Here is a 21,763-nt window from a genome sequence, read left to right as displayed (position 1 = left end):
CCAGAGACATGAACTCCTCTTTCATCTCTGAGCTTGTCTGTACAGAATGGCAAAGTTATACATGGCTAGGATGGCATGGTAGTTTGATTGCCATCTCACTGAGCAGAATGCTTTTCTCCCTAATAAATCTAATTTCTTTGGGTCACAGGTTCTTGATGTTGATCTAATCTTCTTATTGACCACCAAGGAGGAGAACACCTCAAGAGGGGAACATATTTTGTGAAGTGGGAGCCATGGATGCTGGTGTTTGCCACATCAGTTTTGCAGGGTAAAAAATATCCTCAATGACAGGGAGTGCTAGTTTTCCTGGTGTGGAGGCCCGTAGATACCCATGAGCTGCTTATGGGTTTGCTCCTGAACTTCCTGTATGGGTATTTGGAGGATTTCCACCACCCTCTTATGGAGCTCCTGGAAGTCCCTGAAATTACCAGAGAGAGAGAGAGACTGTTTTACCTCTGTATTTGGCACTGTTGCTGGTGGAATACTGTGTCCAGTTCTGGTGTCCACAATTCAAGAAGAATGTGGAAAATTTGGAGAGGGTTCAGAGAAGAGCCATGACAATTATGAAAGGATTAGAAAACATGCCTTACAGTGACAGACACAAAGAGCTCAATCCATTTAGGCTTAACAAAGAGAAAGCTAAAGGGTGACTTAATCACAGTTTAAATACCTGCATGGGGAACAAATATTTAGTAAGAGGCTCTTCAAACTAGCATAGAAAGATTTAACATGATCCAATAGTTGCAAGTTGAAGCTAGCTAAATTCAGAAGGCGAAAAAGATGTAAAATTTTAACAGTGTAAATAATTAAACATTGAAACAATTTACCAAGGCTACTACCTTATGAGCTCTGTCTCCACTGTGGGCATGGCTAGCAGGCGCAGCTGGGTGGGGTCTTCTGGACCCAGAGCTGCTCATTTACCCTTGGTTCCTCAGTGTGAGGCTCATACACTCATCACACACCCCCAGTCAGGCTAGGACCTGGAGGTGGGTCTTCCTCCTGCCACCCATCTTCCATCCCAAGAAAAGAAAAGGGCATTTTTGTATGCCTTTCCTGGGTGATGGAGTACCTAGCAGTTGGCAGGCTGCTCATGATTCGGGCACTGGATACGTTCATGGAGTTTGGGGAACATAGTCTGATGAGTAGGAAAGACTACCCTACAAGATAATAGTGAAGTGCCTCTATGGCCCATTTCATGTCCAGGGACTCTCTCGATCACAGAGTAGTTCACCTCCCAGGGGAACAACTTTCTATTTATGAATAGGAGCAGATGTTCTTTGCCCTCAACCTCTTTGGACAACACAACCCCAAAGCCCACTTCTGATGCATCTGTCTTCAGAATTAATTGTTCTGTGAAGTCAGGGTGGAAGAGAGTTGCCCTTGGATTAGTCAGTTCTTTAAGGTTCTGAAAGCCCTGTCACAGCCATCCATCCAATGAATCTTCTTGGGGCTGGTGGCCTTTCACTAGGTAATGGGGGTGACTACCGTGGCATTCGGGTACAAACCACCTGTAATAACCAGCCGAGCCTAGAAAGCGTCACACTTGCTTTCTGGTTGACAGTATCATGGAATCTGCCAGCGTTTAGACCTTGTCCACCTGAGGTGCAGCCAGCCTTACACCCCACGGTGTGTCTGAGGTGGCATTTGGCAGTGTTCACCGTAAGCCCTGCCTTCTCGAGGGCTCAAATGACCATGGTACCATGCTGTAAGTGTTTGGTAATCAGACAACTTGTAGCAAGCAACATCACTTATTAAATCTTTATTTCACAGGTGTACAAAGGTTTGGATTAGATAGGTCAGTGGTGTGGAGTTCACCAGGAGAAATGGCATTAGCACATTTCCTTGAACTACCCAGGCAACCATAAAGTGGCTGCACAGAAACCATCTCAATGTGTTTCTTTATTGGTGCATGTGCACTGTAATCCTTCCAGATCACACATCTACACAAGTGAAATGAAGATGTTCTTAAATACTGTTGACAATTTGGGTCCCCCAAAGACTTTTACACGATAAATTTTGATTAACACAGTTTAAGTTCACAGAAAGCCACTGCAGTCAGTATATCACTGGTGCACACTCGCATAGTTGGCTGCTTGTGTCAGTGCTGTGCATACTAAGCAGGAGAGCTTGTGTCAATGCACAGCATGGTGCACTATGATTGGGTATCTCATTGTGCTACTGCCTACCCTCCAGCACACTGAATTTTGGGAAATTTTCACAATACGCGGTTATAGAGGCACATTAACAGCTTTCGCCAGCAACAGAGCAAAGAGCCTAAGGAAAATGGTAAACAGATGTGTTGCATGGCATGACCCTCTGGGATATCTGGAAAATGATCCAATACCTCCTGTCAACAACAGGCAAGCACATTTATAGTGAGTGGAACTACCATAGTTTGTTGGGCAGTTGTACACAACAAAGGAGAGCTGCTAGGTGTACTCACCATGATGGGCAATCAGGAAAAGCATTTAAAAAATAATGGGGATTTTAAATGGTGTGTGTTGTTGCCAATATCCATGACAACCACACAGTGCACTTCACAATTATGATCAGAGCTGTCACTGTCAGCTATTGTGGGACAGCTGCTGAAGGACTGGTAGGTCAACACAGGTCACACAGCATCTACACTTGTACTGTATCAAGTTCAGTAGCTCAACATGTTTAGGAAGATGGTGTTACTGCATTGCCATACTGGAGTGTTGACATTGGCTGGAGAAAAATTTGAGTGTAGACACAAGCACAGTAGGCAACTTACACCAACCTAACTTTTGTGGTACAGACCAGACCACAGTGGGTACCATACACTATCTTGTCTAGTTGAGAACATTTTGACTCACATCACAGCAATGGCTTGGTATCTAGCTCTGTGCAAAAATATACCATCTAGAAACTTTCTGAAAAATGGGAACTTTTTTCAGGGCTTATGTTCCAGAATCCCTGGCTAAAGTGACCCCTACTGTGGCTCCCTAACCCTTCCAACAAGACACAGAAAATTTCAGGAATCGGTGCAACCATGAGAATTTTAGAAAACTTAGAACCATCATTCTTTAAACAAGATGGATAGAGGGACAATGGAGGGAACAGGCTCTTCTACACCCCCATTTTTGGCACTGGAGGCTCTGAAAGGTGTGAAGTAGCCCATTCATCACAACATGAAGCTCTCAGCTGAATGAGAACACTCCATGAAAATTAATATAACGTGAAACAATAGCTCAGCTATATGAATTACAAAATTAATTTCATCACCCTCCTGAGTGCTTTAGAGCCTATAATATACACAAAGCATAGCAGTTTTCAACTCCCCACTCAAAAGGGCAGGACTTCCCCAAATCCTGGCTCAGATGGGGGTAGGGAGTAAGACTCAGACTCTCCCAGAAAAGCAAGCTGCATCCTCCCCAGCTCATATGACTGTGATAGGAAGGGTGGTCCAAACTCCACACACATGGGGGGCGGCAAGAGGGACTCAGACACCTCCAGAGGAGCAAGATCATCCCAGATCATATGAGGAGCAGAGACACTCAGACCAGAGAGGAGAATATGAGGCTGGCAGGTGCTCCTATCCCTGTTCTTCTCCAGTCCTCCTCCCTTACCCCCACACTTCCTTCCCACTGTGCCACCTCTCCACACCCCTTACCCCAAGCCTTCCTCACCCAAGTCCCCAACTTCTCCCCACTCCCTTAGCACCCATTCCCATTAACTTCTCCTCCCCATAACTCCATCCCCTTATTGCAGCCCCAAACCCCTTAGTCCCCCACACCTCCATCCCATAACTTCCCCTTGTGACCATAAGAATTCCCTGTAGTCACACCCTACATGGTACTGTAATAATCTTTGTCCAAATACACCTTGTGTACAAATATGCAAATATATCAAATACCTTGTGAGGTATATCATTTGAAAACTGATAATTCACTGATCATTAATATTCTTGTGTGATGTATGTACATAGTGTGTATTAAGAGTCATAATGTATGCTGAAATTACCAAAGTGTGTTTAAACCAGGCATATCAGGGGGAGTTGGTAAACCAGTCTGCCCTAGACAAAGGAATATGTATTTGCTTATATGTATCTGACAAGTCCAATCATCGAGCAGAGACAATGATGGCCCATTTTTACATATAAGATCAGGAAAACGAACAAGCAAGTCAGCCAGGAGACAGTATGGTGTCTACACCCTACATCAACGAGAGAAGCTTGGTCAGTGTTTTACTTTTCAAAGAATACATGTCAAAGGTTTACAGGCCTATCCTTGCATATGCCCATGGCATCTGCAGAGTAACATTCTATATATAAAGTTGAGGGTCCATAAGCCATTTCAAGGCTTCCTCTGTGAAGTTGCACATATCATCCAATTCACCTTTGAATCCATATTTGGGGCACTGCATTGTGATGTTTTATGGTTTGGATGTTCTCACCACTGTCACACAAAGCAGAGTCCTTGATTATCCACTTGTGCATCTAGTAACTGCATCTTCCATGGTTCGTTCAGATGGAGTTCAATGTGGTACAAAGTCTGTGTGGCAGGTTGAAACCACCAGACTTGTTGGGTCAGTAATAGTGTGCTTGTTTGGAATGATAGATGAGGTCCAGACACTTTGCTATTCCTTAGTCGGACCCAATGACATGAGATGGGCACATGTGATTCATAGAGGTTTTTGCAATCTCTGGCATTGTTGGGGTACGTTATCCATAATCTGCGGATGGGAAGTTCTGGGTAGTCTTTAGCGCATTTAAGTTCTCATCCTGTGGCTATATCTCGGTGGATAGCTTGACGTTCGATGTTTGCTAATACAGAAAGTACAGGTGTTGACTTTAAAGTTCCTGTAGTGATTCACATGGTCTGATTCAGCTGCCTATCCACAAGTTGGATGTAGCAGATTTTTGTCCACAGAGCTCTGCCACTAGTGCACCAGGGCCAAGGCTGATGTTTGGAGCATCGAGGCAGTTAATCCCCACCTTGCTCCCACTAACTTTTGAATAATGTTGATGCAAGTCTTTGTGTTAGAAACTACTTTCCTGAGGTGGTCACGAAAGGTCAGTCTGTTGTCAAGGATGACACCAAGATATATTAGCTCTGGGTAATAAACACACAGTTTTGCCACAGCACTCCACAGTTAGAGCATTTTATGAGATTCTATTATCAAAGGTGGAAAGTAGAGACTACCGATTTGCTTGAATTTGGTCTCTGTCACCACTTCTAGAAGTACTCCTCCATAATCTTAAGGCCAGATGTAAGGGTCACTTCAAGTTCTTTAAAGCTATGGGCCTGAGTTGCAAGTGCCACATCATGCACTATGCATACTTCTGCGCTATCGTTTAAGGCATATCACACATGTATACATCAAACAGTCTCAGAACAAATACAGAGCCTTATGGTAGCCCATTATTCAAAGTGCATGGCCTGCTGCTTTGACTTCCAAGGTACATGCACATCCTTCAGCCACTAAGCATGGTGTGCAGAAGCCTGAGAATCCACACACATGGGATCACTTTGGCCAGTTTCAGTAGCTAACCATCCTTCCAGTCTGTCATATGCTATGGACAGATCGATGAAAGCAGTACCGGTTTTGAGTTTTTGTTGGAATCCAACTTTGATATTTGTGGCAAGAGCCAGGACCTAATCGCAACAACTTCTGTGTAGTTCAGAAGTGACCAGCTTGCTCCTTGGATAGGCTGGCATCCATGGTGGGCCAAATTCAGTTCAAAATTATACTGTCCCATAAAGATAGAGGGCTGATCCTCAAATGATGAGCAACTGAATCAGCTGACTGTATACAATATTACTGTATTATAAAATTGTACAGAGTGAGGTCTTTTCTGAAAGCTAACACCATATTGGTGATAAATATCCTTATGAAATGTACGTATTACCACTATATGAAGAGAGATGGAAACTCAATGATATTATGCTTTAAACTCTTTGGCCGAACAGGGAGAAACAATTTCCCTCCCAGACAGAAGAGAAAGCATCTATCTACCTGTCTTCAATGAGATTAGGCAAGGTGTGAACAAAAACAATGGGGCTTCCATTTATATAGCTATCAGCAAGGGGATGGGAGGTCCACAGGAAAGGAAAAATAAGATGAGGTCATCCTGCCTCTTGCAACAAACTCATTGATCTTTGGAGGATAGAAGCAAGGACAGATGCCATTTTTGGCATCCATCACTAGGATAGATAGAAAGGAACAGAGCTCTTGTAAGGTGCAAAATATCGGTCCTTCAACCAAAAGGGGGAGGGTGGTTCAAGTAGCTGAGAAATCCAAGCCAGGGGAAGGTCCTTACTGAGGAAAAGTCTGTCACGGCTAGGAAGAAGGAAGATTGGTGAGAGAAACCATCTTGAATAAACCCGGTACACCTTGCTAAATTTTTAGACTTTTAGATGAGTGTTTTCACTTTTATTTGCTTGTAATCCTTTCTAGCTTTACCTCTTATACTTTAACTCACTTAAAATCCTATCTTCTTTTGTAAATAAATTTGTTTTACTATTAATCTAAACCACCAGTATTTATTTGAATTAAAGTGAATGTGGCAAGTTGTGTCTTTTTAGAGGAACAAATGAACCCTATTATTTCTCTAAATTGCCCGGGAGAACAGTGGACATTACAGAGCACAGTTTTGGAAAAATTCAGGACTGGAAGTGTGTTTTGGTCACCCTGCAAGTAGTAACCAAGACTGGTGGAGAGCATGTCTGGTGTGCTGCTGGCAGGCTGCTGGGATCAGAGCTGCTGAACCAGGGCTGTTTAGGACACAGAAGTTCAGGATGTGACCTGCATGCGGATAGGCTGGTTGTGAGCAATCCAGGCTGAGAACTACAGCAGTAAAGCATGGTGATACACCCAGGATTTCAGGTTAAAAGGTGACAACCCTTCACTGGTCTGGACTGCACCCCATCACCATAACAACCCTCCCCTTCAAGAAAGCACTCATGTCTAATTTTTCCCCCAAATACTTTTGTGGATGCAAGGTAGTTGGGGTCTATGAGCAGGACTGGGAGATGCAAAAGGCGTTGGGATGCAGGACGGTTGGTATAGCTGGAAGTGCAGTGTAAAGCTGGACCTTGCAAAGGGAATTAAAACCAATAGTAAAAGATTTTATAGCCATATAAACAGGAAGAAAACAAAGGAAGAAGTGGAACTGCTAAGCACTGAGGATGGGGTGGAGGTTAAGGATAATCTAGGCATGGCCCAATATCTAAACAAATACTTTGCCTCAGTTTTTAATGAGGCTAATGAAGAGCTTAGGGATAGTGGCAGGCAGGCTAATGGGTTTGAGGATATGGAGGTAGGGATTACCACATCCGAGATAGAAGCCAAACTCAAACTGCTTAATGGGACTAAATCAGAGGGCCTGGATAATCTCCATCCAAGGATATTAAAGGAACCAGCACGTGAAATTGCAAGCCCATTAGCAAGGATTTTTAATGAATCTGTAAACTCAGCAGTTCTATCATATGAATGGAGAATTGCTTACATAGTTTCTATTTTTAAGAAAGGGAAAAAAAGCAATCCAGGTAACTACAGGTCTGTTAGTTTGACCTCAGTAGTATGCAAGGTCTTGGAAAAAATGTTGAAAGAGAAAGTAGTTAAGGACATCAAGGTTAACGGTAATTGGAACAAAATACAACATGGCTTTATAAAAGGTAGATCGTGCCAGACCAACCTGATCTCCTTTTTTGAGACTATAACAGATTTTTTAGAGACAGGAAATGCAGTGGATCTAATTTACCTAGATTTCAATAAGGCATTTGATATGGTTCCACATGGAGAATTATTAGTTACATTGGAAAAGGATGAATATGAAAAGGATTAATATGAAAATTGGAAGGTGGATAAAGAACTGGTTAAAGGGGAGACTATAATGAGTCATACTGAAAGGTGAACTGTCAGGCTGAAGGGAGGTTACTAGTGGAGTTCCTCAGGGATCAGTATAGGAACCAATCTTATTTAACCTTTTTATTACTGACCTTGGCACAAAAAGAGGGATTGTGCTAATAAAATCTGCGGATGATACAAAGTTGGGAAGTTTTGCTAATACAGAGAAAGACTGGGATATCATACAACAAGATCTGGATGACCTTGTAAACTGGAGTAATACAAATAGGATGAAATTTAATAATGGAAAGTGCAAGGTCATGCACTTAGGGACTAACAATAAGAACATTTGCTATAAACTGGGGACACATCAGTTGGAAGTCACAGAGGAAGAGAAGGACCTGGGTGTATTGATTGATCACAGGATGACTATGAGCTGCCAACTGTGATGTGGCCGTGAAAAAAGCTAATGTGGTTCTAGGATGCATCAGGCAAGGTATTTCCAGGAGAGAGTAGGTGTTAGTACCATTATACAAGGTGTTGGTCAGACCTCATCTGGAACAGTGTGTGCAGTTCTGGTATCCCCTGTTTAAAAAAGATTAATTCAAACTGGAACAGGTGCAGAGAACAGCTACTTATGATGATCTGAGGAATGGAAAACCTGCCTTATGAAAGGAGATTCAAAGAGCCTGGCTTATACAGCCTAACCAAAAGAAGGCGCTCTATCAGATTGATTGCTCTCTATCCCTCATCAAAGAGATATGAGGGGAGATATAATTGCTCTCTATCCTTCGTTAGAGGGATAAATAGCAGGCAGGGAGAGGAGTTATTTAAGTTCAGCACCAATGTGGACACAAGAACAAATGGATATAAACTGACCATCAAGAAGTTTAGACTTGAAATTAGACGAAGGTTTCTAACCACCAGGGGAGTGAAGTTCTGGAACAGCCTTCCAAGGGGAGCAGTGGCGACAAGAAACCTAGCTGGCTTCAAGACTGAGCTTGATAAGTTTATGGAAGGGATGGTATGATGGGACAGCCTAATTTGCAATCAAGTGATCTTTGACTACTAGTGGTAAATATGCCCAATAGCCTGTGAAGGGATGTTAGATGGGGTGGGTACTGAGTTACTACGGAGAATCCTTTCTGGGTGTCTGGCTGGTGAGTCTTGCCCACATGCTCAGGGTTTAACTGATTGCCATATTTGGGGTTGGGAAGGAATTTTCCCCAGGGCAGATTGGCATATACCCTTGGGGGGTTTTCACCTTTCTCTGGGGAGCATGAGGCATGGGTCACTTGCTGGTGGATTCTCTGTACCTTGAAGTCTTTAAATTATTATTTGAGAACTTCAATAACTCAGTCTTAGGTTAGGGGTCTATTACAGGAGAGGGTGGGTGAAGTTCTGTGGCCTGCGTTGTGCAGGAGGTCAGACTAGATTACCAGAATGATCCCTTCTGACCTTATAGTCTATGAGCCTATAGGTGGTTGGGGTGCATTGGCAGAGTTGTGGAGTGCATAGAATTTGGGATGCACTGACAGAATTGGGGTGCACACGGGTTGAGGTGCACTGCCAGAGCTGCGTAATACAGGGGGGCAGAGTGGGAGGCACCACACCTCCCTCACCCAAGCCCCCAATATTTCTTGCCTCCCCAACCCATCCACCCCCATTCCCTCACTCCTCCACCTCCTAGTACTCCTTCTCTCCCAGGAAACAAATATTCATGTGTCTAATTTTTCTCCACAAAATAGTATGATTACATTCCCCAAAAATAAAATTGCCACCCATGACTCACAAATTGTACCAACATCCAGCCACTCAATTCAAAACTCCTTTGTCTTAGGTGAGGGCTTTTATGATTAATTTAACCTTTAATTAATTGAAGGGTGAGTTCAAAACCATCTGGTGAGTCCACAGTCATCAAATTTAACAAGGCATGTGATTCTACTAGTGATTAGTACTTCTCCATTTAACAGAACAAGGCAGCAGAAGGAATGTTTGGAGAAAGGGGGGTACACCACCTCATAACTCAGCATCAACAGAGTCAAATAACCTCAAATTTGGTCACTAACACTATCCTACACCCCATGAGGCACACCACATTTCAAAATAGGAGAATTAAACATTCAGATTTTAGAGAGCTTACAAGAATTGAGCTTTAAACCATATAAAATGGCAGGAATAGAAACTCTCTAGCTATTTTTCTGTATTGGTGCATCCACAGCGTAGAAAACGCACATTTTAATTTTTCAGGCTCCATCACTACCTTGGGTAAATTTTGGCAGATTATTACTGAATCAAAATGGTGTCAATCAACAATTTGATCTCAACCACTGAGCAGGAGGAAAAAACCAAAACACACCCATAAGCTTCTGTCACGCTGGCTGGATAAAGGGGGCCTTTGAGGTGTATTCAGGAGCTCTGATTACTCCCTTCTACACCAATCTTGTGTTGGGGGTGTCATGCTGGTTGAATTGGGGGGCGGAGGGGACATTTATTATATTGTTTGACATCAGTATGTCAAAATCATAGTAATTCATGTAAGATATGCCATGTCAGGTATTGTTAGAAAGGCTATAATGTGCTAAGTAAGACGATGATGTTTATGTTCATGTGTTATATATGTAATGGAAGTTATGGATATGTTTGATATATCTGTATTTCAAATTGTGCTGTGTCTGGGTCACATCCCTGACAGGATGGCTGCAGAACAAAAGCCTGCTTAATGGCCCATTAAGACATTCACAGGTGCAAGCAGCCCAAGGGGAGAAGCCAGGGATATACCTGATGAGTCACCAGGTCTTGCTCATGTGACTCTGGACTCCATTTTGATTCCTGTGAAATTCCACAAGCAGCATGGCAAGGGCCGGAGGACATAAAAGGCAGAAACCCGGGATCCATTTTGTCTTCAGTCGGGTTCAGCCTTCAACCACCTATCTACCTCTGGATCAAGTCATCTGCAACTGAAGCTGTGAAACAAAGGACTGAGACCCATCCAGGTACTGGATGTATACCAGAGGGACTATACAAGCCTGCAAACTCCATGATTTTTCTAGAAACCTGATGTATATGGACTTTCAAAACATTTGTATGTATCTGATTGCTTTAATCCTTTAACATTTCTCTTACAGTTTGTTTCTTTTTATTTACTAAAGGATCGGCTGGCAGCGTGGTATTTGGGTAAAATCCAAACTTATATTGATCTGGTACCGTGGCGGACCCTTTGGGGTCAGGAGAAACCTTCATGGTAAAGAGCATAAAGTTTAAATAACTAGTCTCTTCATTGGACCTAGTGGCTGACTGAGGGCCGGACACTGAAATGCAGTAAAGGGGGCTGTGTGTATCTGTATATTGGCTTCTTGATAACCAGTTTGGGGAATCAGAAGCACTGTTTGTGGCTGATTGGGAAGTCTGACTTCAGTGTCACCCACCAGTGTTGGGAGAATCTGCTCTCCTTTCACAGCCTGCCCTGACCTTGGCATTTTTAGGTGGCTACCCTAGCTACGGAAGGGTCACAGCTTCTTTTAAAAATGGCTATTTTTTTCAGGGCTCATATCTCCAGAATGTTACATACACAAGACTCTAAATACTGGTGACTAAGCCTACCCTGGACCCCCTGAAGCACATCAAGTTTCAAATAAATCCGACGAAGCACATCAATTCTAGAGAACTTAGAAAAGTTGACTATTAAACAGATGTCTTAATGCAACTGTAACTCTAGAGGCACTGGCATGCCACTATCATCCCCACACACACACACACACCCACACCCCTGGAAGTTTATTCAGCCAGAAATATAAAAATACTAATGTTAGAGTTGTAATGTGAAGAATTTGCCCATTTATGATTTAAAGCCTGCTTTACTCCAAGGCAGCTGTACTAATCAATTTAAATGAATAGGTAATTTAGGACTAGCATTTGTTTTCTTCCAAATACCATGAAATATTTGAACTTCTCTGTACCTTTGGTAAGAAAATACTAACCTTCAGCTTGTGATGCTGGTGATCTTGCCCACTTCTTAATGCAGTTGAGATGAAACACGTGATAACAATTCTGACAGTTCCACACCGGGGCTATCATTCGGATCACCTCACAGCACACCATACATTCATATTTCTCTGTGGTCAGCTGCTCTATCAGAGAACCTGGAAAGAAAATTCAATACTTATGCATCTAAACTAATCAAGACAATACAATATACACTAAAAAATGGCACCAGAATATGCTCTACTTTAAATCCAACTTTAAAATTTACTTTTTTTCCCCTATGGATGGATGCAAAGCTTTTTCTTGTGTTAGAAAAGCTGAAAGATTCCAATCCAAAAATTTGGTACAAATTCTCTGCTTTTTTGTGTCAGTCTCTTAAAATTGGGCAAAAGAAATAATAAATTGTTGAGGGGCTTCCTATTTAAACCTATTAGTGATTTTAATCTGGCAGAAGAGATGAAATTTTACTACTCTTATTTCAGTTATCTTAAATGGGAGAAATTAGCTTTTTTCTACTATTTACAAAGAATATCACAAAATGGACATTACTACTATACCATGGTAGTGAGGAGGGAGAGGAGAAGAGAGAAGGAAAGAAATCAAGTGCATCTTTAAAACTCAGTTTAATCTAATCTGAGTCCACAAACACTAAAATGCCTTAAATCATGATTGGTTTTGCAAAGCAATTTTAAGGGAAATATTTTTAAAGTTAAGAAACATGAAGAAAAATTACCATTAAGCCTAAAAAGAAATTACAAAAAAAGAAATTAGGACTCCCTTCCCTCTTAAATATTTGTATGGGGTTGTACAGAACACAGGTTCAATGCCTATTGGGGGTACCATCTAGTAGTTGGCCTGCTTAAGAGGAAAGCCTGCTGCTGCAAGTGACCATGTTTACACTACAAACTTTGCTTGACTCAAGTTATATCAGCATAAAGCCTCTTTGGTTAGTGCATGGCTGCTTGGGTTGGCATTACACATTCCCACCAGGAGTGCTTATCTCAATGCAAACTTCGGTGCACCACGAGTATATCCAGGGGCCAATGCATCACTCTCCTGTGCAATACTTTTTGCTGAATTTTTGCAACGTATTGTGGGGTACACACAAGTTGCTTGGAGGGTAGGCTGAGAGAAAGAGTCAAGTTCACATCCACCATCTCTGACAGAAGACTGGAGCACACACAGCTCTGCAACGGTCACAAGAATAAAGCAAACACAGGATGAACGATCCGCTAGTATTTGTAGAGATGCAGAAAGTTCCCCAACAATGGGGGACAAGACTATTTCTTTGAGAACAGACTGCTAAGGGACATAGAAAAAAAAACAATTCAAGGAAGATGTTGGTGTTTGCAGAAAACCTGCAGATAGCAGAGCATCATTTCCGGGCCAGAGAAACGAAAGCTGACTGAGGGATTGCATTTCAAGATTGCATTTGAGATGACAAGCAATGGCTGCAGAACTTTTGGATGGGAAAGGCCACATTCCTGGGTCTGTGTGCTCAGCTCGCCCTGGCCCTCCAGCACAAAACAGCAGAATGAGAGTTGCATTGACAGTTAAGAAGCATGTGGCAATCAAGCGGTGGAAGCTTACAAAGCTGGATAGCTACCCGTCAATGGGAAATCTTTTGGAGTTGGAAAATACACAGCGGGGGGCTGTTATCACACCAGTGTATATGGCCATTTAGCATATCCTGCTACATAGAACAGTGACTCAGGGCAATATGCAAAACATCGTGGGTGGATTTGCAGCAGTGGGGTTCCCGAACTGTGATGGGGTGACAGATGGCATAAACATCCTGGTTTTGGCACCAGCCCACTTACCAACGTGGGCTAGTCACAAAAGGTGCATGACACTCGTATCTTTAAGAACACAGCACTGTTCACAGGAATCTGCAAGCAGAGTAATTCCTTCCCGAATAGCTTATTACATTGGTGACATTGAAATGCCAATAGTGAGCTTGGGGGACTCAAAGTACCCCTTCCTCATGTAGCCTTACACTGGCCACCCTGACTCCACCAAAGTTTAAACTCCCAGCTCAGCAGATACAGAATGACAGTTGAGTGTGCTTTTGGCAGATGGAAGAGACACTGGCGGAGGTGACTCACTAGACTAGATCTCAGTGAGAAAAATATCCCCATGGTTAGAGCTGCCTGTTGTGTCTCACATAATATCTGTGAGTCAAAAAGGGAAAGATGCCACTGGCGTGGAGGGTGGAAATGCAGCAACTTTCTGATGACTTTGAACAGACAGACATAAGAGCCCTTAGATCTCAGTGCAGATCTATGTGGCTGAAGAAGGCCTGGAAGGAGTATTTAATGGTCAGCCACAGTAATGTGCTATGCTGGACAGTGCTGCGCCAGGCCTTGACGATTTAGAGGCTGTTAGGAATTGTGTACTGCTTGGTGTAATATTTATGAACATCACATGGTCTTTTAATGCACCTATCAATTTTGCAGTGCTTGCTATACATTTGTAGTTATTACACTGTTTTCTTGCTGAACCTATGAGTTCTGTGGTCCTGTACGATTACAAGTAGTAGATGCTTTGAGTAGCACTAGGCATTCAGGAGTACATGTTGTGAAGTAATAAAGATTATTTTTTAAAATAGCAATGTATTGCATGCCAGAAATAGCGCAAAAATACAAAGTACAATTAAAAACATACAATTCAAACTTCTAAAATAAATCTCAGAATAGGATATTACAATTAGAACAGTAGAAAATATTCCTGTTCATTTCAGTCACACACAAATGGACCTGAGAGAGCCACAGGAGAGGGCAGGTGAAATTCTGCTTGTCCTTACTGTCCCCCAGTACGAAGTGATAGGGGTAGGGATTCAGCCCATGATGCCACATGGAATGTTGAGGAATTGTAAGGGAAGTGCTAAAATGGAGATCTCCACTGACTGCAAAGGGAGGTGAGCTCATGATTGTTGGACCTGTAGGTCAACAAGACACTGCAACATTTGTGTTTCCTGCCTAAAAAGACATGTCCTAGTGCATCTCCCTCTCCTTTTCCCACTAGGACTCCTTGGCCTTTCTACATACTGTCTGACACAGTCACCCTTCTGGCCGGTCGCTCACAGTCCAATGCAGCACTGGCTTGGAGGATCTTGATGAATATGTCCTCCCCAATACCCTTCTTTCTCTCCGCACTGGGGTCAGTCATTCCCTGGCTATGGAAGGGGCACCCCTCAAGGCCGTAACGGCAGCAGCTACAGATAAAACAGACCAATGTATCATTGGATTTACTGTCACAATGGAAAGTGAAATATAAATTCCAAACTCCATTCTCTTAATTCCACAAATGTTTTTAATAAAACATGCTTGTTGACACTTCAGCTTTGGAGTGCCTCTGCACAGCACAGCTCTCCAGTCCCAGCTATGGGGAATATGGCCTGCCAAGGGCATATAAACTGGGGTCGGGGGGACGAGGAAAGAATTTTTTGGTTGCATGAAACAATGAAAGGTCAGTCCCTATTTCCACGGGCACGAGTATAGGGCAATGGCACTGAGGAGCGGCACTATTTTCCATGCGTGGTAGTGATTTTAGCTGTTGTCTCACTCCTGAGGGTAACAAAGGCACAGACAGCACAGCTGCTACCGGTGTCCCAAACCTGCCCTGATTCATATGCCGCTAGCCTGTTTACTCCACTGGTGACAGGTAAAGTCATCACAGAGTGGCATGGGAAAGTTTCCTACCACTGAGGAAGAAATAAGACAGCCACTCCTAGAATCTTTGGGAAAGGATTGCAGAGTACCTCCATTAAAATCATCAAAATCTCTCAGGAGAATACAAAGAACACTCCTATGTACATAACCTGCTCTGCATGTTCCTTCTCTTTGCTTCCTAATCATACAAGGGATTGAGAAGCAGACAACTATCTGGTTGTTATACCACTAATTCTTCTCATGCAAGTAAAACAATGAAAAGTCAATGCCTGTGTCTGGCTAATTCATCAGCCTCCTCCGTGTTCATCTGACAGGACTGACTAGATTGCAGTGAAGTATCGAAAGTACATGGCTTGCAGCATAGCAGGATTCCCCTGCAACATGTCCCTCCTCTTCCTCACTGTTCATCGCAGTGGTCTCTGTCTCAGGCTCCTCAGAGGTACCAACAGTGGCGTGACAACGATGGTGGGTCTCCGCCAAGTATGTCATGCAGCTGGTTTTAAAACAACAGCTGTATGGCTTGGCATCAGATCAATTGTCGGCATCACTGGCCTTGTGGTATACCTGCTGCAGCACTTTTGCCTTCAGGCGGCACTGTTTCAGATACCTGTCGTACTCATTTCACTGCATTCCCTGTGGAATCTTTTCATACATGTCCATATTTCTACGACTACTCCATAACTATGCCTACACAGCCTCTTCTCCCCACTGGTCCTTGAGATCCAATACCCCGTGTCTACTACAGGCAGGCACACATCTGGACCATGGAATTTGCACGGTCGGTAGAGCAGCTATACACAACGAGGGAGAGCTGCTAAATGTGCTTGCCAAAGTAGACAGTCAGGAAAAGGCATTTCACAAAATAGGTGGGGGTTTGAAAGGCAGGGAGACGTGGCTTCCTGTCTCCATAATCCCTGGGCAGTGTAGTTCACAATTGTAATCAGAGCAGTCATTGAGGACAGCTGCTGAAAAACTATTAGTGTGAACATAGGTCACACAGCATCAACCACACACCACAGTATGTCGAACATGTGACAATGTCATTTGGATAGGGGCGTTACCATGTCGGCCTAATGGTGGGTTTATATAGGCAGCAATCAAATGTGTGTGTAGACAAATGTACATACAAGTCAACACAGGTGACATCCAAACTAACTTTTTAGCGTAGGCCAGGCTGAAGTGAAGGAAATATTTCTTTAGGTGAAAAATAGAAATCAGAGCTGTGGTTTTGGGATCCAAAGCTTGTACCAAAGATTTTTCACATGTTCCACCATGGAGTGAGCACGGGGCTGGTGATCTATTCATTGATAGTTAGTGCCACGCCATTCTATTCCACTGTAAAAAACTAAGATCTAAAAAGGGTTTTTTGTATTTCCAATATTACATATTTTTGGTACTATGTGTTTGATCACAGCAAGGGGAGTCCAATAGGAGTTTCATTTTACTCTTGTCCTTTCATTGGTTCCTCTGTGCATGCAACAAAATGTTGGAAAACTTCCACAACTTTGAAAATAATTTCATTTAAGGATGCTCCAGCTCTATACTTGTTCAAATCACTTCACATTTTCCCCAGAGTTCTACTCTTGTCCCTGAACTGACTTCCATTTTTAAATCTGATTTACAAAAGATACAAAATTCAGCTTTAAGCAAAAACTATAGAAAGGCTGTCACTTTTCTATAATGAAGCAGGAATTATGGAAAATCCCCAGATACATAACAAACAGATGCATTTAAGTATAATCCAGGTATGATATCATTTGCATCCTTTAAAACTGACCCTATAAGGTGTTGAGCAACTCCTATGAAATGCCAGGCATCTTCAACTAACTTTAGTAGCGGTAGAAATTGTTCACTATCTCTTAGAAAAAGACCTTTGATTTGGAGGTCTAAACCAGTCCAGCAAGCTTACCTGTATGAGTTTCCTTGTTCCTTGGTATATCACTCTGTTTTTTCCAATACTGAGTCCAGTTGAAATGAAAGGAGGTTGTGCGTCCCACCTGTAGCTGAAACTGTCTTCTACCACATTTAACTGATTCCCCTAATTGTTGAGCCTGTCTTATGCTGGTAAAGTTTTGATCACTGTTTTGAACACCTGATTCTTTGCTCCTCTCACTAATTTTATCTTTTGGAGTATAAGTAAAAGGCGGCTTCTTAGCTGCTTTTGTATTTTTACTGTGGTGAGTATCTTGTCTCTTCTGAATTTCTTTATCTAACTGGGGTTTACTCCACATGGACTTCCTAGGATATTTCTTGTTCAAAAATGGATATCTTTTTTGTTCATCACTATTGCCAGCATATCCATCATTGAATGCTTTTCCAACAGAGGCTTCCGAAGAGTCAGACTGAGTTGGATCCAGAAGTGGTATATTTTCAAACATCTCATCCTTCTGTTTAGATGTCACTCTCTTGTCCCGCTCATGTAATGGCTTCCCCTTCTCTCTGAGACTTTTTCCAGGTGCAGGCATCAGGTGTGTTTTCTTTGGCTTTGCCCCTCTGTTATCTGCACTAAATACCTCCTTTTCACTCTCTGAAGAGCAATAGTCATTGTATTCTTTAGGATTCACTCTCCATCTTGGTACTGTGGTATCTAAAATGGTCATGTCTGTTGTACCATCAGTAGATACTTGCCTTATCCGGTTTCTAGTATATGTTCTATCACTTCTTGATCTGTGCCATCGCTGGCTTTGAAAGCTATGATGCTTATGAGTTTTACTGGTAACAGCAAACTGGAGAAAATCTTGCTGGCTACAGTACTGGCTTTCTGGACTATAAAAGCTATCAGGGCCTCTGTCAGAAGACTGACTAGGAAATGGTAGATTATCATTTCTGCTCTGATTCCCATTGGATTCCAATCTACCCAGACTTCTCCAATTTACATCAGGAGTCTCTCTCTCTCTCGGAACGAAAAGAGCTGCATCTGGATTGAAGTTTAATGCACCTAAAAAGTAAAAAACAAAGTTACTGAAGTATAGAACTGTGTGAGTATTAAAATACCTCTAATAATGTACCATAGCAAAATCTACTGCATACACAATGGGCCAAATAATGCAGCTGCTCCACACACTTTAGCTGAATAAGGATCAACATCCGGGAGTTCAATTTTTTCAGGGGGCTTCACTGCTCATATGAAAATAGTTATTTTCTATTTGCTTTATATCAGTCTTGTTAAATTTGTTCTGTACCTTCTCAGTTAGGGGTTGAGGGTAAAAATTTCACTAGGAAGAGGAAACTTCTGCAGTCTTCTTACTGCAGCGTCCTTTGGCTAGTCAAGTAAAATATCACACACAGACTTTTACACAAGAAGCCCTTTGAATTTCTGAAACCCCTCTTCTTTTTCATCCCCATGACCTGTCTATTCCTCCATTCTTTATGTGAATGTCCCTTCTTCTCTCTACCCATTGTCCCACTTTGGACATGCACAACACCTCCCCCCAACACACACTATCTCCACTTCCATCAACCCCACTTTGGCATTCCCCACCCCCATTTGTTTCTCCTCTCATTAACTTCCTTTCAACCCCATCCCTTCTTCCTACGCTCTCTTGTTCCTCCTCTCCTACTCCATTTGATGATTCTTCTCCCCAATCTTCTTTCTCCTCCCTCCAGGTCCTAGCTCCTGGACTCGGATGGGAGGGTAGTAACAAAAACTTCCTTTTCCTTGTACTTAGTAGTCTGAGGCCCAGCAGCAGTGGCAATGAGGGAGAAGACTGGAAAGAAGATTCTTCTGATCCCAGTGTTGGGAGACTAGTAGCAGCAGGAATGGAGCAGGGAGAGGAAAGAGACAAGGGATGATTGTCATGAGGGCTGGAGGCACTGGGAAGGACCCTCTCCTGAGCCAAACCTCAGGGGCATTTGTGGCACTGTTGCTGATGGGGGTAGGGTAGTACTTAAAACATGATCTCCCTTTCCCCTCCACCCACTTTGACTTTAGCACCCTCCTAACCCTTTTATAGCATGGCAGAGCGATAGGCAGATTCCTTTGTTAACTTCAGGAGATCCTTTGGGCAGGCAATATGTTTGCCACTCCTGTATTACATGATGAAGAGATAGTAGCCTCTCTATATTAATGTTGCAGCCACCTATCAGAGACATATTTCAGTCACACTATCTCTTGCCTAGAAGACTGGTCAGAAATTTTCTAGATTTACTCTGAAGGCAAAATAGAATGTTTCTAAAAAGTATGAAGAAAACTCAAATTGTTTGATACTGTTACAGGTCATTAAGAAGTTAGCCCAAAGTAAAAAATTCAAATCTGGGTGTCATTTGACTGAAAACTGGCTTATCATCCCTCCAAATTTACATATAGGTATCTCCTTGAAAACTCATGTACCTGCTATATTCACTGAAGAAACTGGGTCATGATTAAATAAAATTATTAACTATTTTTGTTGCAGATGGTTTGGGGTGTAATAGGCAAAATACTGATTTCCCATCCATGGAAGTTTTTGCCATTGAATTCACTGGAGCAAGAATAGGTAAAATACTTGCATGACCATGTTGCAGCTTATAACATTCAAAAAAGTCCTTCCATTGGTAACAGGTAAATGGTAAAGACAAGTGGTGAAAGAGGGCTGTATTCTAAAGGTGTGGGTCATGTCTTCTAATTCCATCTCTACAAGCATGTGCACTTTGTTATGGAAAGATGATAACCTCTACAAAGTTGAAGTTGAAGCCAGTGTCACATAAGGATTTTTAATTTCTTTTAACCCACCCACCTCCCCACAAAAAAAAAAAAAAAATGCAATACATACTATGACACAGAGACATGTGATCAAGTTGGCCAGTGCCCCAGAAATTAACAGTTTAAACACTTGAGATACCCAAACTGTGCCAGAGTTATTGAGGAAACTATTGAAAAATTTACTCTCCCTTTTGAAAGAGCTGAAAGAGCAGAGGGTGTAAAGTTCCGCATTCGTTTCACGGCTATAGTTTTCAGCTAACTAGGGCCTGGGTCTACAGTGCCTCCAGCAGTCAACGGGAGATACGCAAGCTAAGTCATGTAGCTTGCATATCTCCCATTAAAGTACTTACGTTGCCGTAGCACAGTGTCTTCACAGTGTTGCATCAACAGGAGACTGGCAGTGAAGACATACCCTAAGTGTACTGGCCATATCTGCACTACAGAGTTAAGTCAACTTAAGTTATGTCGACGATCATAACTTGCTTTAATAATATTGGTTGAGTATGCCCACACATTGCTCCTTTTGTCGGCTGAGCATGTCCAGTCATTGCTCTTGCATCGACAGACAGCACTGCATCATAGGTAGCTATCCCACTGTGCAACTCACCACCCTCTGTCATCCTCTGCCATTGGCAGCTAGGGGAACAAATTGTGGTACACCGGGGGACATGCTTGTCGTCCTATGCATTGTATGAAGAAATACTTTATTTTGCTCATTTTAAACCTGCTGCCTATTAATTTAATTTGGTGACCCCTAGTTCCTGTGTTATGAGAAGGCATAAATAACACTTCCTTATTTACTTTCTCCACACTAGTCATGATTTTATAAACCTCTCTCATATCTCCCCTTGGTCATTTGTTTTGCAAGCTGAAAAGTCCCACTCTTATTAATCTCTTCTCATATGGAAGCTGTTCCACATCCTCAATCATTTTGTTGCCCTTTTCTATAACTTTTCTAATTCCAATATATCTTTTTGAGATGGAACAAACAGATCTGCATGCAGTATTCAAGATGTGGGCATACCATGGATTTATGAAGAGGCAATGTGATATTTCTGTCTTATTGTTTATCGCTTTCCTTATAATTCCCAACATTCTATTAGCTTTTTTGACTGCCACTGCACATTGAGGGAATGTTTTCAGAGAACTATCCACAATGACTCCAAGATCTCTTTCTTGATGAAAGAGTTTTTCTCACCCCAATGGATGTTACAGCTCTTTCATACACAAGTTTCTCCTTGAAGATTGGGGACCAGTCTCCTGTTGAAGTTTCTGTGTTCTCGATGCTTCCAGCTTAGGAGGGAGAGGAGCCTCTGACCCTTATATCTTTTGAACATGTGCCTAGTAGACATCAGTCCTGGCATGTATAGGTGAGTTCTGCTCAGTCACAAAGTTGTTCAATCTCCCCTGGTGTCATTTCATGCTAGTCAGGCATGTAGTTGATCAATCTCCATTGTATAGTCTTATGTAACTGTCATTGTATTATAAATCCTTTCTTTACAACTCTTTTGCTGGTTGATGGTTGCTAAGCCCCTCCTGGGTGTGGATGCCTCCTCTGGTATTACTAGCAAGCTTATGACACATTGCAATAATAGCAAAACCTTATAACTTTATA

At 42.4% G+C, this 21,763-nt stretch overlaps 1 protein-coding gene across 2 annotated transcripts in view; it reads right to left on the bottom strand.

Moving 5' to 3' along the window:
* Positions 1-21,763, bottom strand: part of NFX1 (nuclear transcription factor, X-box binding 1) — a 211,473-nt gene that overhangs the window by 173,987 nt on the left and 15,723 nt on the right. For both annotated transcript variants that reach the window (XM_067554685.1, XM_067554686.1), the window contains exons 2-3: positions 17,377-18,405; positions 11,793-11,954 (exon numbers count right to left, since the gene is read on the bottom strand). In XM_067554685.1, coding sequence (XP_067410786.1) covers positions 11,793-11,954; positions 17,377-18,405 — 1,191 coding nt within the window. The remainder of the gene's footprint in view (positions 1-11,792; positions 11,955-17,376; positions 18,406-21,763) is intronic.

Source organism: Emydura macquarii, unplaced genomic scaffold (assembly GCF_026122565.2).
Source record: "Emydura macquarii macquarii isolate MOO-44397 ecotype Brisbane River unplaced genomic scaffold, CSIRO-AGI_Emac_v2 contig_1499, whole genome shotgun sequence".
NCBI lineage: Eukaryota > Metazoa > Chordata > Testudines > Chelidae > Emydura > Emydura macquarii.
The sequence above is the reverse complement of the archived record's forward strand: the minus strand, read 5'-3'. Positions and strand labels throughout refer to the sequence as shown.